The sequence below is a fragment of the Embiotoca jacksoni genome, unplaced genomic scaffold, assembly GCF_022577435.1.
Source record: "Embiotoca jacksoni isolate LCO1_2020_lvr unplaced genomic scaffold, fEmbJac1.0.p SCAF_36, whole genome shotgun sequence".
In the NCBI taxonomy this organism is placed as follows: Eukaryota; Metazoa; Chordata; class Actinopteri; family Embiotocidae; genus Embiotoca; species Embiotoca jacksoni.
Window position 1 is genome coordinate 3,444,746 of NW_027185388.1, and position 26,019 is coordinate 3,470,764.

Genomic DNA, 26,019 nt, shown 5'->3' on the forward strand with positions numbered 1-26,019 from the left:
CACCCAAACACACCCGACACTAGTGACGGCAAAAAACGGGAAAATGAAGAGTGATGAAAACGACGAAACTATTTATTTTTCATGTACATCGTACCAGTCACTGCAGTCATATAAAGGCATCACAATAAAGTCAATACTCCTACCCCCCCCTAATCTGACTACAAACAAAACATCATCCACAATAGTTATTTTAGAGTTACAAGAACAGGGTTACAGTTATGGTAAGAAATAATGTTTACAGTTTAGTATTTTGAAATGTCATTTTTAATGACTTTATAACAGAGTGATTCATACTGTTATAAATTTTTGATGTAAAACCACAAATAATATGAAAACACAGGTCAAAAGTAAAAAAAGATAAGTGTTAATACATTTAAAGTGCATATATATTCATATTTAAAGTTTTACAACAACAACAAAAAGTCCAGTAGTTTAAAGCGACATAAGTCCTTCTTAGAAGGAAAAGATGACGGTACATACAGTAGTGAAAACGCCACAGCAGCCCGACAGAATACTTGATCGCCGCGGCTTCTTAATAGTTTTACATTAATGTCAACAAAAGAACACTGAAAACGCACAACGCATTAATGTCACCATGTGCACAGAACCTCCCAAGCTGTAGTGTTTTCACAGTAAAATAAAAAAAAAATTAAAAAAAAAAACATTTAAGGATATTAATAAACAGTTTTGAATCCAGGTTTTTGTTCTGCACTTTTAGGTCCCGGCCTCACACATGTGTGGAGGAGTCTGGAGGCGAATTTGCCAGAAACAGTCCCTCATTGAAGTTGTTGGAGAAGCTGGTGTGGTAGCTCGGGCTGCTCCTGCTGCCGGTGCGGGGCTTAAATTTAGACACCGGAGATCTGACGCCCGGGCGCCTCTGAGCCTGGGACAGCTTCTGGATCAGGAAATGTTTGTCGCGGCCCTCCTGGAGTCACAAAGATGGTGGATTTCAGCTCACGATAGTTGAAATGATAAATCAAATGTTGGTCATTTTATAAAATAGGAAAAGCAGGAAAACTTGACCACAATCAAACATACCATTGCCAGCTGCTCCCTCAGTTGGTTAATGACTCTCTTGTGTGCTCCAGCTAGTGCAATCACGTAAAACATGACCAAACTGTGGGGGGGGGGGGATGGGAAAAAAAATTAATACTAAAGCAGGACAAAGAAATAATTTTGTTAAAAGGTAAAAAAAAATAAAAAAGTGAAACACACACCATGTCAAAACAAAGAAGGAGACAGCGAAGGCCTCCGACGAGAGACCGAAGAGCAGTTTTTGGAGTCCGGTGGGTAGATGGGAGACCGAAGTGGGCAGAACCTCCCAGGACGTGCTGTAGTTAACAAACGGTCCGCAGGCCTGGGAACAGTTGATTCTGTGGAGAGAAAAAAAGGAATAAGATGTCCGGCACTTATTCATAGCCAGAAAACTATAAACACATGTACTTAACTACAAGTAAACATATTGGCTCTGACGTGAATGCTTCCACTGAAATTTCTATTAAAGCCGCAGAGAAAGCAGACGTGATGTCACCCGACAGACCGAGGTTACGACATAACGTGGTCGTCACTCACTGGGCGACGCTGACGGTGACGGGCAGACAGGCGAGGCCGAGGCCGATCAGCAGCACCACCAGGAAGAAGAAGTTGGAGCTCGACGCTCTGAACGGACGCGTGGCCGGACGGCAGTTGTAGATTAAAGATACCTAAATAACGAGGAGCAAAAGAATGTATTTATTAACTGGTTATTTAACACATAACATAACATCAGTCACCAACTCAGTATCCAACCAAATATGAAATGTGGTTCAGTCTCCCCTTCTGTTCTGTTCTGTTCTGTTCTGTTCTGTTTCGGAGTTATTATGTTAAATATCGGACAGAAAAGTGTGTTTTCAGATCGAATTGGACGTCACAGCGAAGATGACCTTTGACCTTTTGGATATATAAAATGCTATCACGTATGTTTGAGAATAACGTGGAAGTTTATCATATGAATTGTTGATGTTGTGCCGAATTTGAGGAAATTCCCTCAAGTGAACTCCTGACACATTGTCTCCATGACAACGGGACGGACAGACAGACAAACAACCCTAAGTAAATAATTCCACTGGCAAGGAGGCATAAAAGACTTCTTCTTTCTTTTTACACGAGAACCAAAACGGACCTTTTTGATGTAGAAGATGAAGAAGTACTTGATGGTGCAGATGGCCGGCAGCATCGGGCAGTAGAAAGTGCCGATCCAGCAGATGGTCTGACCGTAGACGATCTCCAGCACGTTCTGAGGAATCCCAAACTCCTGCTGGCCCCACCACTTGGCCAGGCCGCAGTTACAGTGCCTCACGATCAGCCTGGGGCGGGGACACGACACGGAGCAGCGCCGGGACACCGTTACGATTCGGCACAGAGGAGAGTCGAGGCCGACCGCTAGAAAATCTCCATGGCAACAGGAAATGACAACGACGACCTCCTCCGGGCAGCAACCAGATTATTCCGATTGGTTCAAATAAATTCAGAAAAAGGGGAGTGAGGACTTACATTCGGGGAAACTCCACAAAGATGGTGACCGCAACAATGATGATGAAGTCGAAGATGGTGAGTTTGTACATCTCCTGGCCCACGCGGGTCTCCCAGCACTGCAACGACACACGGACGGTTACAGCAGATTTAATACTGCAGTTAGACGCCGGAAACACTTCATATTAGAGCAAAAGAATGTAACTCACGGAGTAAAGTAAGTGGTTGTAGCCGCAGATGCACGGCTCCTCCGGACATTTAGTGATCTGAGACCAGAGAGAGAAGAGCAGAACCCCGATGCTGGTCAACCGCATGAAGACGCACCTGGGGAGGAAGATTCACACTTTTAGTCTCATTTCATCTTTCTTGAGCTCCGTGTTTGCATCGTAAAATCCACCTCATGAGAGTGAAGCGGATCTCGAAGGCCGGAGAGTAGTCCTCGTAGTTGATGATGACGGCGAACAGGACGGGGGTGATGAAGTTGGCCAAAGTGATAACGATGGAGGGCAGATACTCGTAGATGAGATCCACGATGAAGTTCTCCTACAAAACGGTAAAAGTGGAGTTTTTCTTTTTAATGTGAGAAAGAGAGAAATAATAGAAGTAATGGAAGAAAAAGGACCTTTCATCACCTTTATTTGGTTCATTTGCGCCTCCTGGGAGAAGATGGTGGCGACGTAAATGCCGTAGAAGCAACCGGCCAGCACGCCGATGACGAAGAGGTTGAGGATGAAGCGGATGACGTAAATCTGGCATTTCTCTTTGCGGGTGCGATCCGCTATTTTCTGTTTGATCCTCTCCTCCTCCAAATCTGTCTGGAGATTTTTTTAAATGAGGCAAGTAAACATTTAAAAGAATGGCAGCAGATTTACAACATGAATTAACTATTTTCTGAACTAAAAATTCCTCTTTAGTGAGAAGAATTAGTTTTTAAGTGATCCAAAAAAACAGAATAAGATACATGTAAAATCTTATTGGATGATAATCAGGCTGTAAAACAAAATACAGCTATTTACCAAACTGTCCGTTAATATTCCTATCAAACAAAAACTGATTTACTATGTTGTTTAAAACTAATTAATCTCAGCTTGTAAAAATTCATCCTTCCAGGAAATGACAACCTTGTGATCACAACAATTAATTAAAATTCAACCAATCTCTGTAATATTTCCTGCATCAGTCTGATCCTACAGTTTGTGTTGAATTACATGCAGTTTTACACTGTTACAGTTGGAAGAGATTTTACTGTGTATTGAAAATGTTTTATTACAAAAGCATTTAAAGCACTTATTATACAAAAGATCATGGATCAGTAAACTAAAAAAATTAAAAGATGAGAACTTTATTTCCAGCTACTTCTGACATGTGCAGTATGCTTATCGTCATATTAGGAAGTGATTACATATGACTCTTTCTTTATTCGGTAGTAGTTTGAGTAAAAACTAATTTCCTTTTCTCGTCATTTTTGATATTTTACTTTCAGAAAAGCTGCTGAAAAAAAAAAAAATCAGACATTTCTGACCACAACAATCACAAAACAAATGGGCTGGTGTATCTTGTGTCACGGCTTCTAGCAGGTCCCGCAGTGTAAACTCACCCTGAGCTCGTAGAGCAGACTGCATCTCTTCAGCGTCGATGCGGTCTCGTTGGTGATGCAGAAATCCCAGCCGGCAAAAATCTTGTTGCAAAAACTCTGAAAGCGATCCTCGTCCTGAACCAGGTTACGTTTGAATCCTGTAGCCGACCTTGAAGGAAAAAGAAACGCTTAGGACCATTTCCCTTCGTATAAAATGTAATTCGCCGTGAGCTCGCCTCGTCGGTACCTTTTAACGATCCAGATGAGGCTGAGGAAGAGGTACGCCACCGTGGCCAGCAGGTACGCCAGCGCCAGGTTATAAGTGCTGTGTGGAAAGTGGATTTTGTCCACCGTGTAGTAGCCGTAGAAAAGATAAGTCTGTTCCAGGAAGCCCTGCAGATGAAGACCAACAGGTGAGTGAAGAAACTTTTTTTTTTCCCCTGTTGAGACCATTAAAAGCAAAGTGCACCGACTTACTCCACCAGACAGCAGATCTGTAATGTGTTCGTGAAAGATGACCAGACCTCGACGAGCGCTGCTCGGATAAACGCTGCACTCACTGCCTGCAGAAAAACACGGAAAAAAAATCAAATACGACCTGACGACTGCTTCTCGCTTCGTTTTTATATTTTTATGTGGAAAACAAAACCAGCGTCCTCTCACCGTCATGCGGGTTAAAGGTGGTGTTTCCTGAAGCGTAAGGAGCGATGATGATGGGCAACATGACAAAGCTGAACATGATTAGAAAGATGACCAAGTTGAGCGTCACCAGGAAGCGCAGGAAGGAGAAGTAGGACAGGATCCCGGTGCCGAACATCCCTGGTGACGAGACGGGAGAACTTGGAAACCACAAGAACGCATTTTCTGTTTCCAGCTCAAGTACATTTATTGATTGTCCGTGTCTCACCCTCGATCAGGTGGATGTCTCCCCTCCACAGCTTCAGGGAGCTCAGCCACACGTGGGTGTCGTCCCTCAGCCTCCTCAGGAGCCTGCGGGTGCTCTGACTCCACTGCCTCCAGCAGCTGAACTCTCGAGCCTCCTCCAGGCGCTGCACTCTTTAAAACCATCACAGTCAAACCAAACGGTTTCTTATCACAAGCAGCTCTCAGTGAAACAGGCGAATAACGGAGCACGTCGCTCAGGAAGGTTTCTGCCTACCTGTCTCTGCGTTTCTCAGCCACGGGTTTGGCCAGTTCCCTGATGGGACACTCCTCCGTCGGACTCGTCTGTTTGTCCTCGTGTCGGCCGACCGTGGTCAGCCCCCACTTCATGCTGCTGAAGGAGCCGAGCCGCAATCTGATGCTGCCTTTTCGTTTGGCGGCGGCGATCGACGACTTCCTGCGGTACAGCAGCGACTGGTAGCTGGGCAGCTGGTCCAGCAGCGGGTTGCTGTTGATCCACCCGCTGCGTTCGGTGTAGAACACTTGGAGAGTCGAGCAAAAGAAGTGTCAGATAATGTCGTAATCGAGGCGAACACAAATTTTGGTGAAATTATTTTTTTCTGCCCCTAAACTGCAAAATATTTGTAACATATTCATTAAGCTCTTCAGTGAAAGTTGCTTGACTGAAAAAACTTCTAACTGCCTCCATCTGCAACTGGATGCTGGACTTCCTCATTAACGGTCCTCAGACCGTTCGACTGGACGGGCACGTGACCTCCACCATCATCCTGAGCACCGGCGGCCCCCAGGGCTCCACGCTGAGACCCCTACTTCATTCACACGTCTGCCAACCCATCTACAACTCAAACTATGAGACAACAAACAGCTGGTCTAAAACCCCATAAAGACTCAGGAGGCTGCGGAGAGACTCCCGAACCTCAGGATTCCTGTGGGTCCACATCGCGGACCTCATCGTGGTCTGAAAATACCTCAGTTGTTGTGGGGAAGGCGCAGCAACGAGGCTAAGGAGAATCAGCTTCATCCCGAAAGCATGTCAGCTTTTCCATCTGCACCACAGGGAGCCTCCTAACAAACTACATGACAGCCTGGTTACAGCAGCTGCACCGAAGCTGTCAGAAAAAGCCCTCCGGCGAGTTGTGAAAACAGCTCAGGACATTGTTGGCATACAGCTGCCATCACGAGAACATCTTCACAGCACTCGCTGTGTGACGAGGGATACAAAAAATAAAAAACATCATATAAGACAGGACACACACCCTTGGACGCCATCTGTTTAAGCTCCGCCCGTCAGGCAGCTTCAGATCAACACAAACAAACATACTGGAAAACAGCTGTGGCACCACATGTTGAATTATGTGCAGTATTTACTGCAACCTTTACATCCTGATGTCAGTTGTTTTTCTAATACTTTTTATTACTCAATTATTTAGATTCTGTACTTTTTGATTGTTTGTATTTTAGCTATCTCATCTTATTCCAGTATTATTTATTGTTTGTAAATATATGTGAAGATTTAAATAATTTAATTTAAAGTTCTTGAATCTTAAACATAAGTGCCAAATCTATATTATATGATGCAGTAATATATGTTTGTGGTGAACTGTGGCCTAATAATACGTGCAGTTTTATTATTTGCTGTTAATTCAACTCAGACTTTCCCATCTCTTGTAAACATTAGAACAAAGTTGAACTCCTTCCAAGAACTTCTGATTTCCTTTTTTCCATAAAATGTTGTTATTTAGTGACCTTGAATTTTTTTGTTTTCTTCTGAGATTTGATCTTTTATGACTTCATCATGACATCTTCAGTCGGCCTGAAGGTGTTTTGTTGTCCAGATGATCCGACCAGAAGATCTTTCAGTGTTTCGTGTTTAAACTTGAGCTCAGCATCAGTCGCTCTTTACATTTACAGAGTTTCCACGAACTTTATCCTGAAATGTTTTGCGTGAATAAATAGTTTTTTTCAGTGAATCATTACAGCCGAATTTTTCCTGATAAAGAGTTTAAACTTTCAGGAGGAAGAAGTGAAAGTTTCCGTGAATAAATTCATCCGTTTTTGATTGTAGAAAACAAACCGTGACGAACCGTCAACGCGCCTCTGAGTTGGGGAGCAGACGGCAGCTCACCGAGGCACACGCAGCTAAATAAAATGCCAACCACTGAGTTTCGACAGGGAGAATCAGATAAAGAGACAGGAACAAACAAACAAACAAAATAAATAAATAAATAAAAAATAATCCTTGAACAAACCATTTCAAAACAAAACAAACTGTTAGCTGTTATTAGAACCGAGGCTAGCGCTGCTAGCTGGTTAGCTGAACTAAGTTTGGTCAACTTGTTCGTAAAAGTGTGAAAAGACCAAAATATCGACCAAAGTCCGGCGTTACCTGAGTCCACCTCCATCGATCCTCTGTCCGGGAGAATAAATACAGATATTTATGGTATAATACTGATATTAGCTAACGATTAACGAAGGAGACTTCGTCCAACAATGGGAGCTGAAGCTGCGGCTGTCAGGAAGACAACAACCGTCTCCAGAGACTTCCTGGATCCGGATCCGGATCAGGATCAGGATCTGGATCTGGATCAGGATCAGGATCTGGATCAGAATCTGGATCAGGATCAGGATCAGGATCTGGATCTGGATCAGGATCTGGATCAGGATCAGGATCCGGATCTGGATCAGGATCAGGATCTGGATCAGAATCTGGATCTGGATCTGCACCTCCTTCTCCTCCTCCTCCTCCTCTTTCTCCTCCTCCTCCTGCTCCTCCTGCTCCTCCTGCTCCTCCTCCTCCTCCTCTTTCTCCTCCTCCTCCTGCTCCTCCTGCTCCTCCTCCTCCTGCTCCTGCTCCTCCTGCTCATCCCCATTCATGTTTTTACCTTATTTCACACCGTATTTTATTCAATTTCATCTTATTGTATTTATATTTTTTACAACATTAACTATCATGTTTTTAATATCTCTTTTATAATCTCTCTTCTTTTTTTTTTAAACTGGCAGATATTAACACAACCAATTTATTATTGCAATTTTACAAAGTTATTAAAAACTACAAGATGCACATTTTTAAAAGACTAAAAGCCAATGTTGGTTATTTTGACTTTGGGACCTATTTTCTAGTTTTTTTGTTGGACTTTCCAGAAAAAAGAAGAGAGAAAGAAGTATTTAGGTGTTTATATTCAAAACCCTACTTAAGTAAAAGTATGTAAGTACTATCAGCAAAGTCGCACAAACTAGAAAGCAAAGTACAAAGTAAGTATAGTTACTGAATAAATACTCTCCACCACCACTCCCTGGTGATCAAACAGAGGAAACAATAAATGAGAGGAAGAAGCAAACCAAGAAAAGGTAAAATGTCAACGTGTTATTTCCCATAAAAATTCATTACCTTTCTCAGAAATCACTGTAGCTGAAAAATATTTAAAACCCAGGCAAAATTCAACAAAATAAAAGCCCCTATCCGGTGTAGGATCATAATTGCTACGGACATTTCACAGCATGGGGTCATAATTTCTGGGGTTGCAGATTACTTGTTTATTAATTTTCCATTTATATCTGTAGATGTGTTCAATCATTAAACACCACCACAGGTCAATCTGCATTAACACGGACTCTTGGAGAAGCACTGTACATCTTGATAATGATTATCCCAATTAAAAGTTATCCCCGGGGGTTTAATTATTCATGTCACCAAACAAAGTGTCCACATAGGATTTGCTCAGCCTGTATTACAAGGAGTGGACTTTTACCTCTGAGCTCAGATCACGCTTCCTGGTAGGCTGACCATCCTTGGTTTTATGTGCCCGTTACAACACAGTCAGCAGGTAAGAGGAGTTTGATAGCAGAATATATTGTCATCGGATGTTTTATCGTTAAAGCTTAGTGATTTCATAAGAATAGTTTCCCTTGTTCTTATTTCCATAGAGTTGATTTTCTCGTTTGCTGTGTATTGTTATAGAGATTTATCCTCTTCTCTATACTTTTTAGTGGCTTTGTGAGAGAATATAAAGGATTCATGTGTTGGAAACCAAATCTTTTGCATGAATTAATGATGAACAGATGGGGATGGGGCTGATATTAAATTACACATGCTTCCCTCCAACAATATAACTGTCACACTACGGACTAAACATGGGATGCTACTCGTTTAAATGAGAGCATATCGAAAATGAAGGCAAAGACTGCTCCCTTCCTCACGATAACTTTAGGCACAATACATGTGTTTGTTTATTAAATCGACAAAGTTTCTTCTTACAAGACCCGGATGGACACTTCTACATATTGGAGAGTGGCTGTGGCAGAGTGAGCTGAGGAATCTTTGCTGTCTCCAGAAGAAGAGTGAGAGGATCACTTTTGAAGGATTTCATGACAAGTTACAACAGCGGAGGATTTTTCAACCCTGCCTACCATGACAGCGAGACTCTGGAAATTGATAGAAGGTTTGTGGGAATATAAATACAGAAAATATGTTTGGTTCTTTTTGTCTTCAGTGCAACATTTTATCCTGAAAAATGTCATCATAATTGATCAAAGAATGTGTTTGTGAAAGAGTTTGATCTATGTGTTGTTTGTATGAGTGAGAGGGAATATATTGCTCTGAAAGAATAAACAGGTTGTCCTTAAGGAGCTTTGAACTTTAAGGTCTCAGGATTGTGGAAGTTTCTAAAAAAAAAAAAAAAAATCAATCGATTAAACATCAGAGACTAATTTTCTTAAAATAATTCTTGTAGGATCCTATCTGCCTAAAATTACCTACTACAGAAAAAAATAAAACTCTACAACAACTACACAATTACAAATTATGATAATCATTGAAAAAAATAATTATTTCCACCAAACTAAGTTGTGTTAAATATTACTAACTGACTTTGTACAACCAACTTTTTAATATTTAATTTTACTGAAATAATTTGCTAATGTAAATTTAACTTGACTGTTGGATCTCCAGCGACTCAAATGTATTTAGTAAGACCAAACTAAACATCATAGTTCCAACTTATTAAAACGAGTGACGTTTTAATGATAGCACTTCTAACTAAACCTGATCAACTCAACAGCGTCGTTAAATACATTCAAGTTATACGACTTTGGATTTGTGAAAAAGTCACTTTATTGCCAATAAAACACAATATGGCACCTGAACAAAATCAGCTATGGCTTGAAATCCCAGTTCCTCCCGTGAGCTGATAACTTCTGTTCCTTTCATTACCGTAAACACAATCTCCACGACCTGAATGACGTGCATTTTATTTTCTCCCATAATGTATTGTTGTATTTTTGTTCTGTCCGGCCTGCAGGTCGACCAGTAAAACCCACCACACCAACCCGTACGCCACGGAGAGTGCAGCCTGGCGGGGGGAGATGACCGGCAGGGACGATGCTGCGGTGAGAGCACCTTGGCCCGGCTGGCAGGAGGAGAGCTGGAGGGGCGGAGAAAACCTCCCCATGGACCTCCTCTCCACACACACAGGGAACCCTCCCAGGCAGCATGACCTCCGTGGGTGGCCGAGCTGAAGTTACAGCCGCTTTGCGTGCCAGAAAAATATAATTAGCATTTGTTTGCATATCTGCTGTTGCTGAGGAACAGCTGTGTTGACGCTTCCTCTCTTTCTCTCTGCTTCTACCCGTTTTGTTTTGTTAAATTCAGATAACAGCACATTTCAAATGGACCCCGACTCTCAGTATGATGTCCGACCTCCTCCTTCAGCCTCAGGTAATGGTTGAACCTGTTTCACTCCAGATATAGTCGTTTCTATTTGTAGTCTTTTCAAAGTTACGTCAGCTCTCACACTGTCGCTACTGTACAGTGTTACCACACACATGTAAAGTTGTTCAGCGCATCACAGGACAATCATTTCAAATAAATATGAATGGTCATGTTGACCCTTTAACTTAAATAACCCACCAACTTAGAAAGTCCCTCTGGATAATTATTAATGGAGGCTGCAGACAATGACAAATGACAGAAAGGACAAGGAAGTTGGCAAAGAAAATACAACAGAGGGGAAGAGGATTGTTGTAGAAATGTTGTCTTCATCTGAAGAACACAAGCTCAGGGTTGTTCAAAACAAAAAGAAATCTGAGTGCACATTTATTGTTGTCAGGAATTTATGTTTGCTTTGTGTCCATTTGGCTCCACTTGAACTAAATCCTCCAACATTTAACAACCAAGTCTTTAACTTGGAGCTCAAGTTTTCAACATGAAGGGACTTCTTTATCATTTCAACAAGCAGCATTATCTGTGGGTCAGTTTCTTATCTAATGTTCAGAATGCTAAGAGTTTTAACTGTTGGATAGATCGTCACAGAATTGGTGCAGACATGTATTTCCCCATCAGTGGAAACTTTTTACATTTTATGTAAATGAACAAGAGAAACTAAAATGTTAATATGGCCAGTTTAAAAAAAAAAAAAAAAAGCAACCTAAAATAAGAATCAACAATTATAGAATTCGTGCCAGACAACACAATCAATACAAATAAATTACTACGGACTAATAGTTACAAATTAACTGCAAATCTTTAATGTTATTTATACAGGTTTACATGTCACATGTGCAAAACCTGATGTGACCTACATGTATTTTGTTCGTGTGAAACGTGGTTTTGGACCATTTTCATGGTGTAATGTGTGCAGCCCATGTAGATCCCAGTGTGAAAACCTTTCCACAGATGTTCCCCATGTTAAACATGCATCATACATCTGATCACGTGTCACATGTGGAAAACATGTGGGGGTCTTTTCTGTAAGGGTTGTGTTTAGTGCTAATTAGCAAATGGTATTATGCACCGAACTCAGGGTGAACATGGTCAACTTTATACCTGCTGAACATGTCAGCATGCTGCGTTTTAGCTGCAGGCCGTGTTCGTAAGCGGCTCAGGGAGGGTTTGATGGACGGTGCTGCCAACAGCTTCACTATCGTAGATTTAATCAGAAGTAAAGATAATTCAGACAGTATCCTGTGCTGCTATCACCTGTGCTGTCAGTAAGTGCATTTCCTGCTGATATCTCACAGAAGTGTGCAGTTAATGAGAAAACTGTATACTGAGCCAAAAGTAAGAAATAAATGCAGTTTTTCTGTACTGAGAGAAGAAATTATAAGAAATATGTGAGCAGCTGCAGTTAATTTGGCGACTGTCACCCTGTTCATGTGTTCCTCATCTGCTCTCTGAGTTGGGAAACCTCACCACAATGAAATAAAAAAAAATAAAAAAACATTTTTGTGTGTTCATCCAGGAAACATGACGATGAGATGGAGAGGAATGACAATGAGAAGGATGAGCATGTTTCCTAACGCAGATCCGGCCCGTGTGGCCTTCACGGAGAGCGCCATCCGGAGTGAGATGGAAAACGGTAAGCGCCTGTGACGGGTGTCAGATTATAACCTGAACGTGAAGTTTGATACCTGATATGCTTTCTGGAGAGGAGCACCTCCGCAACGGTAACAGGCGGCATCTTGTCTCCTCATCTAATGTCTGACAGAGGAACAAAACCTCGTCAAGGAACTCGTCGCTCTGTCAACCCGAGACCAAATCCGGGCCATCCGGGACCTTCCAATGAGCTTCGAGGAGAAGAAACATATCAGGTAGGTTTTAAATGACACAGTTCAAGGTGATAAGCCAACCCTCATCAGCGTCATTCACTGTGGTTAACCATTACATCGTACCGGGAAAGAAGGCTTTGTGTGTGATGTGGCCTATTGGTGCTGTAATTTAAACCTCTGGAGGAAGAGGTATGTGAGCAAACAAACATGCACTCCTCCCTTCTTTCAAGACACGTTACACAAGAAACTCGGACAGTGAAAGTCCAAAAGGTTTTTTGATGCAGGTCTTCTAATTGACCTGAATGATGTCGACATTAAAGGGTGATGATCACACTAATTCATCTTTTATATTACCTCCACAGGAGCCAAGTGCTGGCCTTCAAGTCTTCCAAGAGATCTCGCCAGTTCACGTGTTTTGCAGATTGCTCTGAAAATGTGTCACTGGTGAGTTTGTCGTCGATCGTAAAACGTCTTTTTGAGTTGAGCCATCTGAGTCACAACCTCTGTCCTCTTTTTATGTGACACGCCGTCCTCGCAGTCTTTACGAAGGTGCGGTTACAGCGTGAGTTCGGCCAGGCAGACCCTGAAACTGTGGCAAGGCGTCATGAAGGAGATCGGTGGCAAGTTCGGCTCCAGCGTTCTCTCCTATTTCATCTTCCTTAAGTGGCTTCTCATGTTCAACGTCTTCTCCTTCCTGGTCAACTTCGGCTTCATCACCATCCCGCTGCTTGTCTACGACCCCTCGCCCAACATACCGCCGAACGTGACCTTCAGAGGACTGGAGATCCTGACTGGAGCTGTAAGTGGAGGCGAACACACCACAAACATCAACATCATTATATAATGTAAAGCTACTCTAATACATATTTTTTTAATAACAATGATGAGATGACTGTATATATAATATGGGGCCACTTCCCAAAATCTCACCAAAGCATGTAATACACCTATCAGCCCACTAGAGGTCACCGTGTCACATTTGTGCTCCTCTAGGTGTGAAAGGTAAAGTGCCTTAAATTTTGGGCCCCAAAAGCCGTGTGGATTTTTTTTTTTAGGAAAAGATCATGGTTTGGGTTCAAATAAGTCATTTTACATCAGTAATGTTACATACTTACGTTCAATACTTTACTAGAGGCTATGTAAGTAATTTACTTGCACTACTAAAAAAAAATATCAATAGGCACTATCCTTTGGTGAACTGACAGTTGTATTACACACTTTGGTGTTTTACCGGACTGTATACGGTGCAGTTAGTGTCTTTTAGCTCATTGTTTTGGTTTTAACATCTTTTGGTTTCCTCTTACTGCTCGCATCTGCATAATTTTTACACCTCAAGAGAGGAACATCTAAAAACTTTAAAAGATTTAATCTGGACGCTAATTAAATTTATGTTTATAATTAGATTTTTTTTTTTTTTTTAACTATTCCCTGCGCTGACTTGATGATGGCAGCGTGACTACATGTGTTTTGGCTTCTCCAGGGTTACTTCGGCCACACTGTGATGTACTATGGCGGCTACAGCAATGCAACTCTGGCAGGTCTGGTGGAGTACAACATGCAGCTGGCCTATTTCTTCACCATTGCGATCTATATGGTGCTCTGTGGAATCGCACTCATTTTCAGGTCAGTTCAGTCCTCGCTGTGATTTAGAACATTTCCGACACTCTTTTTCTTCCCGTAACACTCCGATTTTCTGAGTCTGTATTTATCTTCACGCAGCATGGCGAGGTCTTTTAAGATGAACTATAATCTAGCGAACCCGGCTTCAAACAGCTCGTGGCAGCTTCTATGCAGTTGGGATTTTAGTGTAACCAATGAGAGAGCAGTGAGACTGCGAAAGGACAACCTTCGTGTCCAACTCAAGGTGAGTGTCACTGTGTTTCCTATAGATTAAAATAGCAAGGCATAAAAGACATGTTGAACTGTCGTAATAAATGATATCTGCAGAATTAAGAGGTTGATTCCTATTTAAATGTGTATCATTATTTATAATTGCCATGTTTTTTTTCTTCTTGCTGCTTCTCCAGGAGTCTTTATCAGAAAAAGCCCAGAGGGAGCTGCTGACTCACTCTGAAAAACTGAAGCACTTTGGGGTTTATTTGGGTTCCTGGCTTCTCTCCACCAGCTTGGCTGCTGGCTGTGGAGCCAGCATCTACTTTCTCTGCCAATTTGAACAGCAGGTACTTGAATCCAGATGGAATAATTAGTCTTAATGTTGAATCGAAATACTTGTTTTTGTTGCACAGCCAATTCAAAAAACGTTTCTTTGCTGTCTGGGAAATGCAATTCTCTGTGTTTTGTCGTAAACTTACCCGAAAGTAATGTGTCATGTTATTTACCTGCAGCGCAGGGGTTTGACTCATTGCATTGATCTGACCTGTGTTATCTTTACAGCAGGCAACAAATGCTGCCAGCTTGTCTCTGCTTCAGGAGGCAGAGACTCTTCTGGTTCCCTTCGTGGTGTCTCTGATGAACTTGGTCGTCCCGCTCTTCTACTCCCTCTTCAACAAGTTTGAGCACTACTCCAGCCAGCGGAGACAGATCTACGCTCTGGTGGTCAGGTCAGATGGCGCGGATACGTATAGCTCGTGCATGACTTAGGACATTAGATCAAGAACACACATTTTTTCTGTTATTTAGATTAGAAGAGCGATAGAACTTTTAGTAGTCGCTTAGCAGGAAGACTGGAAACAGCTAGTCTGCTGCTACAGCCCGATATCACGCGTGTAATACATTCATCAGTCCACTAGAGGGTCCCATGTCAGTCTCACATTTGGCCTCGCCCAGGTAATACAACTGGTATGTATGACAAGCCCGATAAAAAGGTCATAAAATCCGTGCAGGAAGTAGGTGAGAGGTCGTCAAACGCAGGACTTCCACCTGGGAGACGAAATGTTGGAGTCCGGGACAAAGCGTTAAAGCATAAAATTACTTATTTTAAGCCAAGTCTTTATCTTTTCCTTAATGTAACTACGTGGTTTTCGGTGCCTAAATCTGACGCACTTTACTCGTCACACCTTGGCGAAGCAAAATGTGACACTGACCCAGTGGGTAGAGGGTTTTATCATAAGTAAATGTAATGCGTAAACAGCGGTCGAATGATACCCACATTCACAGTGAGATGATGTTATCTAGGTCAGAGAAAGCAAATAAGCATATTTTCCATTTTTTGTCTTTTCCACCTTTGCAGGAATGTCCTACTGAGGATGGTAATTCTGGCTGTTTTGTGTTATTATTGGATGAATGCAGTGGATGAGAATCTTTCGGTACGTTTGACCAGAAATATTCCTCCATTGTCTTTTAAAAAAAAAAAAACTTTTTTAAATACACCATTATAAGAACTATCTGTAGATGAATACAGACACTCATGAACTTGTCTTCCTGCCAGTGTTGGGAGTCGCTGGTTGGACAGGCTTTGTACCGCCTGGTGATCGTTGATTTCCTTTTTCTGATGTTGGGATCCTTCTTCGGAGAGTTTCTTAGCAAGTGAGTTAAACCATTTTTAATTTGTGTGTGTTCTTCACAGTCACTGAAATAAGAAATAATGTTCTTTGTAACAGTGTGATCGGGACCAGATTATTTCCACGTCTCGGGGTTCCAGAGTTTGATGTCGCCAGAAACGTCCTTGAACTCATCAACGCACAGACTCTGGCCTGGTAAGAAAAACACAGTCAACACTCACTGAAGGATCCAACAGACTGAATGGAAATATAATGCAACCCGCTATCACACCAAAGCGTGTAATACACCCGTTTGTCCACTAGAGGACACCGTGTCAGTTTCACGTTTTGCCTCACCCATGCGTGAAAAATAAAGTTGAATTTTGCTTTCTAACGGACTCGAACACTCATCGTGTCGTCCCTTCGCAGACTTTATTACTCTTTTAACTTTGTCACATGACCTCCCTCTTCGAGCCGGGTTGTCACCTCGTCTCTCTGACGCTAACGGTTTTGACAAAACTGCAATATTTTACTCCCCATGGAGAACAGTCTGGTCATGAATGACGTCTGTAACGTTTTCTACATACGATTATTTATTTGAACCCAAACGATGATCTTTTTCTAACCCTGACCATGTGGGTTTAGGGTTACCTTTCTTACCTTTCACACCTTGATGGGACAAAACATGACACTGTGCCCTCTAGTGGACTGACAGGTGTATTACATGCTTCGGCCTGTCTGTGTAATCTCGGTCTTTGTGCTAGTTTGCCTTTTTTTTAAGTTAGATTATTTTCTGTCCGTAGGATCGGGATCTACTTCTCCCCTCTGCTACCTGCCATCCAGATTCTCAAATTCTTCATCTTGTTTTACTTAAAGAAGGTAAATGCAAGTTTTCAATGTTTAAACTGCCAAAAGTAGAAGTGGTGCAACGGCACCGCTGCCAGAGCGGCTTCATATACTTTTGGAGGCTCGTGTTACTCTATTTGTGCCCTGTGGTCAATAATTAATTAAAATCCTTTCATCACCTCGACAGCGCGCATTATTTTGTGTTATGGAAAAGACAGCCAGGGTTTCAGATTTATGGACTAATCTGTTTGGTTGAGTTGAACCAGACAAGGTCAGCCAATCCCAGAAAATTAAATGACTTCTGTATGACATGTAATTTGATCCAGGCTGGATCTGGTGTTGCTGAATGTTTCATGAACATGCCCAATGACCTTTGAAGCAACGCTTTTCAAAGCGGAGATGTTTTCTATTATGGTATGAAATTGATAAAGCTGAAATGAGTTTATGGTTAATGGCATTATGGGACCATTGCGGGAATAATTTGTGAAAAAAATGGTGTGTGTGTTTGTGTATATATGGAGTTGTACATGTGTGTGTCTTTGTACCTCCCCAGGTCAGCCTAACCCAGAACTGCCAGCCCCCGCGGAGATCAGGCAGAGCCGCTCAGATGCAAACCATCTTCATCTTCGTCCTCTTCTTCCCTTTCTTCGTGGGAGCCCTGTCAGTGGTCGCATACACTGCCTGGAGGTACGACGACACCACCTTAACTGCTCAGAGAGAATTTATACTCCAAGATAATTTCCTTCTGAACAAAAATACAACAAAACCTGCATCGGGGTTGTTTTGCTCCGTAGACTGACTCCCTCGGAGCACTGCGGTCCTTTTCAAGGACTTAACAACACCTTCAGCGTGGTGGACGTCTGGATCGACGACCTGGAGGAAGTCCTGAGTTCTCATTGGGTCGTCTGGATCTACCAAAACGTCATCAGGAGTGAAATCTTCTACTTTCTTGTCACACTTATCATCCTGTAGGTGCATGTTTTCAGGAAGTTGTATGTGTCACATATGTGTGATCTAAAGAAATGTTTGCATCTTTGTGTCATTGTGCAAACTGGTGTCTTTACGGTTCAGGATCATCATATACATCTTCTGGCAAGTCACTCAGGGTCGTAAGGAGCTCATCGGCCTACTGAGACAACAGATTGTTCATGTGAGTGTCTCGTATTGACTTCATTTTATCACCCTTTTGGGATTCAGTACCTGTTTAACCTTACATGTACTTGAAATTCACACTTTGTGCTGCTGTTTGTCTGTTTTTCTCTCACCAGGAGGGGAAAGACAAGTACTTCCTGTTGGACAAGCTGCAAAACCTCCAGAAATCTCACCCGAACAAAAGCAAACAGAAGAAACAAAAAGGGGTTTGTTATGAGAAATGTCTCTCCTGCATCCAGAGGTTTGTTATCGACCTCTCTGACTAGTTTCTCCTGTTTCTTCAGCACACAAAGCGACGTTCAGACGAGCGCTCCTCCGGCGGTCCGTCCCACTCCAACGCCGTGGTTCAGGCTCTGCTCGCTCGCCAGCAGCTGGAAGACGAGAATGAGAGACGCAGCTCCGGTGGCGTGCCAGTTCCTGCTGACATTTCCACCTCCAGCGCTCTCATGCAGGCCATGTTGGCCCGTCAGAGAGCTGACAGACACCATGAAGATTCGTACCAGATGCCCGACGGACACCTATCGTCCCCCGTTGAGGCCTCAGCAGCCAGGCCGACGGCGTGGGAGGGGCGACGGAGGGACGAACACGACAGCGCGCAGGCTTTCTCTGAAAACCCTGCCAGCAGCTCCAGAGCCGTCACGCAGGCCATGCAAGCCAGACACAGCGCGCAGGAGGACTGGGAGGACGACGCGGAAGACCTGCGGTCTCCGTTGTCCAGCGTTATGATGCAGGTCATGCAGAGAGCAGCAGAGGAAGAGGACGGGATCCAGCGGGTGCCGGTTCCTCCACAGAACCCGGCCCATCCCGGCTCCAGTGCTCTCACCCAGGCCATGCTGGCCCGACAGCAGGCCCAGAATGAGTACGATGATGGGTACTGAACCAAGAGCTCTTCAGAAGAACGGAAAAGAACATCCGAATGGACTGAAATTAAACTTTGTGTCGTCACCGATAATGAATGAGCATCCGTCCAAAATCAGATAACTACTGCAGCGGGGCTCAGAGAGACGGCGGGTCCACCTCTTTAGGCACCTTTTATACTAATATATTTTAATAGTATATTTCTATGACAGTGTACATCCTTGTATGATGAATAACTACGACAAGAAGTCAAAGCTAGGCCTAATTTTGTGCCATTTGTAATGTAGAGGTTGTTAATAGTGTAAATAATCTTTGAAAATTGTAAATGAATACAAAATGAAAATAAAATGAAAGCAAAATAAACCCAAACGTTCCTGCAAATTTCGTCACCATCATTAATGGAGTGACGTTTAATTACACAAACATGGTCTGTGAAGACAACACTGCCCCCTATAGGGATTATGCACAAAGTGTTACGCTGAGTTTTAGGTTAATCACACAATGACTGTTCTCCACGTTTTCTCATCATCTCAAAACACAAGAAATGACCATGCTGTGAATAATATTCACTTTTTTAAATGTATAAAATAAAGGTCCATGAAATGTTAAAATGTATTAAAATCTACTTTTTTCTGGAAACAACACCTTTTAACTCAAGTTAAAACTGTAATAGCTGCTTAACAACATTTTCAACCTGAATTAGAGTGAATCACTGAAAACGTTCATGTTTGTGTGTTTTGAGGGGAAATGGGGGTAAAATAGAAATGAATCAAAACACATTTTTTTAGGGGGGGGAATTTAATATTCACCAGATTCACCCGAAACACTGAAAAGAGACATTTTGACAGCATTGAGTTTTCCTCTCCTCCAATTGAAGCACGAAAGCTCGAATTTCAAATCACACCCCGACCGTGGATCGTTCCAATCTGTGCCTCGTAGGTTGTTTTTTTTCTTCATCCTCAAAAGATCTTTGTTGTTAAGTTTCTCTGCCGTCTTTCGTGAGTCACGTTAGTCCAAAAAAAGCGGATGCTCCTCCGGGCTTTGTGAGACGATAAAAGTTAATTATTGTTAACATCCAAAAGAAAAATAATACACTATCTCCACAACCAGTCTGTGTACAAACGTAACTTATTTACAATGTACATACTGTAAATAGGCACATCATTTGCAGTAAGTATTTATGGCTGTATTTCACGATATGGAGAACCCAGTTAAACTGCCACTCTGTCTTTGCATTGATTTTCTGATTGACTGTTTGATAAGGCTCTAATTAGCATCTGAGAGACACTCACTCTACTTCTATGGGTTGACTTAACTTTTAAATCTACATTGTGGTAAGTTACACAAACAGAGAAAACACCATCGCCCCGTAACGGTCCTCGTGTCCACCAGTTCGCCGCTGGACTTCCCTCGTGTGACTTGAAGCTCCGTGCTGCTTCAGTTAAGGCAGTGTTGAAATGTTTTACATGGAGCCGATGGGGTGTTCGTCCCGGCGTGAACCAGAGCGGCTGAACACCGTCTCAGCACTGCTCTTCCCCCAGGGATCCGGCACTGTCACTCAGGTCCAGGGAGTCGGCAGGTATGGGAGTTTTCCTGCCGCTCTTCAGGCTCTGGCTGGAGTACACCTCCACCGATTTGGAGATGGAGTGTAAGGAGCGTTCCCGGAAGTATCCGAAAGCCTCCCGGGCGTTCTCCTCGCGGATGCTCTGCTCGAAGGTCTTGCGCTTGTGTCTGAACTCGATGACGGTCTTGGTGTAGGAGTTGAGGGTGGTGACAGATGCGCCCATACAGCAGGTGAAAGATGCCCAGGCCATGCTGATGTAAAAAAAATGTAAAAAAAAAAATCGAGAATTAATCAGATGTGGAAAAACATGAAAAATAAATTGTAAAAAAAAAAACAACTTCAGTGCAGCGAAGCAGCCCAAACTGCACTTTTACCTTCACTGCTTTGACACTGAGATTACTGCCAATCACTTTAAGTCCCTCTGCTCCCCTCATGCAGGCCGCGGTCACGATCAGACAATCAAATCACCATCTCATGTTCTTCTCATGCAGGTTGTATAATGCCCACAAAGGTTCAAGAATTGTTTCGCCTCAAAGATGAATTTTCAGCATACTGTGCACATTGTAAAAGAGTTAAATATTATCCTGTTATGCAATTCCAATTATGCCTGTATTGGGGCTTTGGACACCAAATCCTAATCCGACCATGACATGAGAGCTTTGGGCTTTTTTCATTAGAGACAGTGATGCTGGAGAGAGGTGACAGCGGAGCTACAGATGACAATTTGGGGCTGTGACATGCAGACTTAACAATTTAAATAAACACCATGATATCTGAGATCTGCTGTGTGTGTGTGTGTGTGTGTGTGTGTGTGTGTGTGTGTGTGTGTGTGTGTGTGTGTGTGTGTGTGTCTGTGTGTGTGTGTGTGTGTGTGTGTGTGTGTGTCTGTGTGTGTGTGTGTGTGTGTCTGTGTGTGTGTGTGTGTGTGTGTGTGTGTGTGTGTGTGTGTGTGTGTGTGTGTGTGTGTGTCTGTGTGTGTGTGTGTGTCTGTGTGTGTGTGTGTGTGTGTGTGTGTGTGTGTGTGTCTGTGTGTGTGTGTGTGTGTGTGTGTGTGTGTGTGTGTGTGTGTGTGTGTGTGTGTGTGTAGTCCTACCAGAAAGACCAGCCGTAGTCCCAGTTGTAGGGTCTCCAGTCCGGAGGGCCGAGGCTGACGGTGACCTGGAAGACCTGCGTGTACATCACATGAGCTACCATGCCAAGAAGACCTGAAATCAAAGATTTATATATATATTTATAATTATATATATGAGAGAGAGAGAGGGAGAGAGAGAGTAAGTTGTCCGATATTTGGTAGAAAAAGAGACTAAAGATAATAATTTTTCGGGAACAGGATGCTTTGTTCCCAGAAGTCAAAGCCTTTTCGTGAACACACAAATCTAAAATTACGACATGAAGTGATGTCATCAGTGTCAGTGGCCTCAAATGCTGGAACAAATAGTTCATACGTGTTCATGCTGACATTTTCTGAGGCCTTTGTCCTCTGTTCTGTCTTCTTCAGGCTCGTCACTATGACGATGAGGGTTATTTATTACCCTCTGACGTCACAGATTTCCAATTTAGTTTAGATTTATTTCTGATGACTACAAGAAAAACCGAAGGAAACACCTCTTCAGGATTACAATCCAATTTTCATTGAGAGCTCCTCTTTCTTGGCTGCTCACTTCATCCTCCGACTCAATCAAAGAAAATGGCCTTCGCTTTGTTACTTCTTCCCTTCTGTTTTTTTTATTACTGGATAGAAATTAATATATGAGAGAGTGTTTTATAAAGATTAAGGCTGCGACCAATCTCTGAAATGAAATGACTGAGTGAAGTCAGACTACCTGAGAGCACCGTGAAGACAGCGGCGAAGGCATTGAGCTTGAGTCCGTCGATGACGTTGCTGGAGTGGACGAGATCCAAACACATGAGGCTGAAGCCGACAACCAGCAGAACGATGTACAGCATCTCAGAGATCAGCGACAGCCACAGCATCCCTGAAAAATGTAAAGAGTACCATGACGTTAATGGACATCTTTAATGTAGGAAAAGTCATTTGTGTCCTTTCAAATGAATTTATGGTTTCACATACGATTGCTGATGATAAATGTGAAAATAATTATTTCTTTATATGGAAAATGATTTGGATTCATCTTAATCTGACATCTCAGTGGTTCCTCAGGCTGAACTACTTTAAACCTGATTTGTCTTTCCAGTGAATGTAGTGGTTTAAAATCGGGCTGCACGTAAAGACTCGAGATCTTCTCCAGATATTTCCGGCCTGACAGGAAGTGAATGTTTCTCAAAGGAACAGCGTCAACACCACTGGATGTCCTAAAGTTTAAGACCATGATGTGTTTCTACATGATTTCACATTAAAAGATGTCCAAACTGGAAAATTAAGCACCATATGATCTGAGAACTGAGAGGTTAAAAGAATGGACCAAAAAAAACTGTCTTTAGTTGGAAGTTAGTTCATTTTTGGTGTCAAAAGATCATTCAGAAAATGTTTTAAATGACTTGTTAGTCTTCAGTTTCTATTAATTGTTGTATAATCATACTGTAATCTTCTAAAAATGACTTTAGAGATTGGAAATTTCAAAGATCATAAACTTTGAATCATTAGGGTGCTTTCTCGATGTTACTCAAACGTCTTTAAGATGAGTGAGGACGCAACGATAACACACTGGAGCTCATCTATAGTAGTGTAGTGATGTAAAATAGGCTTTAAGCACAATGCAGCCGGTAAAAATTACAAGACAGAAATGTGCTGCCGTTGCTTATCAATGATTCCTTCACTGTAGTGAAAAATTAAAGCAAAGTCTCATTTGCAACCTTAAAAACATTTTCTTCATGTTTATATCGTCTGATTAATGTTGTCAGGAGACTTTGTGAAGATCTTCTGATCGTAGTTCAGCGGTCGTTCCTCCCGATGATGAGCTGTGGAGACTCACCTTTCTCTGACGGAGGGGCTAAATCGATGAAACTTCGGCATCGCTCACCTGCAGCAGAAACACAAAAAAACAAGACTCAGCGCCGCACATAGAGCGGTGGCAGTAATTTGTTGGAGAAACCGGCATCAGTCCAAGTTTTAATCTGTGCTTTAATTCAGAATTTCTGTCCAGGTGTGTTTGACAGGATCAGTGGAGACCCGGTGAAGCCACGCAGTGAAAAAAAAAAGTCAATGTTTAATATGAGGCATGTGTTACAAATGCAGCTTTTTGGACTTCAGGTTCGGTGTCACCAGATGGTGCGTTGGCACCGCTGCCGACCATCTGCTGCTTCTCCTCTTGAATTACAGGTACATTGTGTAAAGTTACAATAACAGAAGAGTAATATTGTTTAAAAAATGAACAGACAATTAACATTAAAACGACTGAAAACGACTCAAAAGCTGCAATGAGAGTTTGTGTCAATTTAGCAAAGAGGATGAAAAAAAAAGACCCCCGACATGGTTCATTCCTGCTGATGGGATGTTTTCCCTCCGTCATCTGTCGAGCAGCGTGTGGCGCTGGATTTGTTTCAGATGGAAGAGTTTAATCAGGTGGGCAAGAGGGTGGCAACAGCTGTTTTGAGGAAAAACTCATCAAGGCCCCTGTTATATAATCCTTATTAACTCAAGCTGTCTCAGCCCCCCCCCCCCCCCCCCCCCCTCTTAAGATGGAGATGTGCTGGCATTCCCCTTAATAATCTGAGTCTTTGGTTTGATTCTGTTCGTTTGAATCAGATAAAAAAAGAAAGTGTATTATTATTATTAGCACAGTTATCGTCTGAGGTGGTTTATCAGCGAGTTGAAGGACGGATGACGCAGTGATTCCTCATCAAGCTGCTCTGAGAGGCCTCATAAGGCTCGATCACACCTTTGACCTGAACTTTTCACCCCGCTGACACACACACACACACACACACACACACACACACACACACACACACACACACACACACACAACCTTCACAACTAATCTTACCTCTTGAACCCTTAAACTACAGCATGATCAAAAAGCTCGCGCAAACATCATTTTATTGTTTTCTGATTTCATTGTAAGCCGAGAAGCAGTCGTATTCTCTAACGAACACTCGGCCCGGTCGCTCCTCCAGACTGGAGCTCCTAAGAGCTGCTGGTTCATGCCATATAAATTTTTTTTTTTTTTTTTAAAAAGACAAGGCAATATGATCAGTATATAAATGGAGGAAGATTATCCTGAAATCGCCATGAAATGGAATTTCTCAAAAAGAGCGAGTAATCTCTATTTGGACTCTTCCATTGGGACAAAGGAGGGAGTTAAAATCACAGATTTTCAGAGGTAATCTTTAACAATGAGTCCTGGTGGCTATATGACAGCAGCCTGATATTAATTATGATCTGTAACAATTAAAACAAAAGATAGTACAAAGGAAACAGTGACAGGAAGAAAAAGCAGCCATGTGCCTGCAAATGCAACATCAGGAGCTCCACTGTAATCCCAAATAGCTCCAAATGGCTTTATAAGCGTTTCATAAGGATTTTTAAAATAATGGCACCAATAAACAGAATTTAAAATAATAAAAAAAGAATTAACTTTTCTTCACCTCAGAAGCCATTTTTTTCCTCATTTTTCAAGAGCTTATAGATAATTATAGTTAAGACAGTGTAACTTTTCTTTGTTCTCAATTAATTGTGTGTAACTTGTTAACAATGAGACCAAGCACATCCACGCGCGCGCGCGCACGCGCACACACACACACACACACACACACACACACACACACTTTCTCTTACTTTCATCGTGGATGTTTTCCTCGCACGAGGACCAGATGCCGGTGTGGAACTGGCGGAACAGGAACCGGTCGTCCCCGGTCTCCCAGCTGTACACCACCTTGTTGGGGTCCGTCTCGTTCACTCCGTAGTCGATGCACTGGTGCGTGCGCAGCTTGCTGCACTTCGGCTTGGGGACCCTCTGCGTCCCGACGCACCAGTAGGTCGTGATGAACGCGGTTATGGAGAAAAACAGGGCGAAGAAGTTCAAAGTAACCGACAGGAGCGTCCTGCATCTGCGAGAAGTCTTCATTGTCCGTGTGGAGGAAGCAGCAGCGGCGGCGCGCGGGGGACCGAAAAGTTCATGGGTGCAAAGTGGAACAGACGCACGAGCCCCGGTTCATTTCCAAACACACCGGGTGAGGTAAGGGTCCCGCGTGGCGTGCGACAGATTGCACAAATGTCCATCGACCTCAGCTTTGTGCCAAACTGTCACATTTGCATCATATTCACACGCGGTACCCCACGAGCGCCCAGCCTATAGGAGGTGACGTTGTCAGAGGATTTATGATGCACCACCCCCCCTCCCCCCATCCCATCCCATCCCATCCCACTGGGATGCCTCCCATCCCTCCATCCCTCCCTCACAAACAACTTATCAACTGCAAGGCGATTATCAGGCTGCCAACGTGTAGGAAGTCTCCACAGAGTCAAGTCATAGTTCTGTGTTTTCATAGAGCAGCAGAACTTATCAGACAATTAAAAAAACACTTTTCTTGACTTTTTGACTCAAACTCTAAAACAGGATCCTGCATTTCCCATAACGCAACTCACTGGTTCCTGACTGTAAACAGCCAGTCACTTTGTTTCCACTGTTTTCTGAGACTTTAGCTCAGACCAACTGTTTTCA

At 42.8% G+C, this 26,019-nt stretch overlaps 3 protein-coding genes across 3 annotated transcripts; 1 reads left to right on the forward strand and 2 right to left on the reverse strand.

Annotated features, from left to right (window-relative positions):
• Nucleotides 1–54: 54 nt before the first annotated feature.
• On the reverse strand, nt 55–7,499 carry LOC138208137 (transmembrane channel-like protein 7). Its single transcript, XM_069165840.1, has 16 exons — nt 7,377–7,499; nt 5,247–5,511; nt 4,995–5,143; nt 4,751–4,906; nt 4,565–4,650; nt 4,335–4,480; nt 4,109–4,256; nt 3,144–3,326; nt 2,909–3,054; nt 2,721–2,835; nt 2,533–2,630; nt 2,162–2,345; nt 1,573–1,703; nt 1,218–1,373; nt 1,039–1,117; nt 55–925 (listed from the first exon to the last, which is right to left on the reverse strand). Exons 1-16 carry the CDS (start codon nt 7,390–7,392, stop codon nt 728–730), a joined length of 2,256 nt encoding a protein of 751 aa, XP_069021941.1. The 5' UTR covers nt 7,393–7,499; the 3' UTR covers nt 55–727.
• On the forward strand, nt 7,481–19,359 carry tmc5 (transmembrane channel like 5). Its single transcript, XM_069165836.1, has 20 exons — nt 7,481–7,710; nt 10,291–10,490; nt 10,641–10,706; nt 12,229–12,345; nt 12,475–12,577; nt 12,898–12,979; nt 13,074–13,334; nt 14,016–14,158; nt 14,255–14,399; nt 14,563–14,715; nt 14,930–15,096; nt 15,726–15,801; nt 15,924–16,021; nt 16,096–16,191; nt 16,779–16,854; nt 17,375–17,508; nt 17,616–17,789; nt 17,893–17,971; nt 18,090–18,179; nt 18,258–19,359. Exons 1-20 carry the CDS (start codon nt 7,481–7,483, stop codon nt 18,849–18,851), a joined length of 3,084 nt encoding a protein of 1,027 aa, XP_069021937.1. The 3' UTR covers nt 18,852–19,359.
• Nucleotides 19,360–20,351: 992 nt separating this feature from the next.
• Nucleotides 20,352–25,422, reverse strand: LOC138208177 (germ cell-specific gene 1-like protein). The gene is made up of 5 exons (XM_069165901.1): nt 25,134–25,422; nt 23,329–23,376; nt 22,219–22,371; nt 21,489–21,600; nt 20,352–20,646 (listed from the first exon to the last, which is right to left on the reverse strand). Exons 1-5 carry the CDS (start codon nt 25,420–25,422, stop codon nt 20,352–20,354), a joined length of 897 nt encoding a protein of 298 aa, XP_069022002.1.
• Nucleotides 25,423–26,019: the final 597 nt, after the last annotated feature.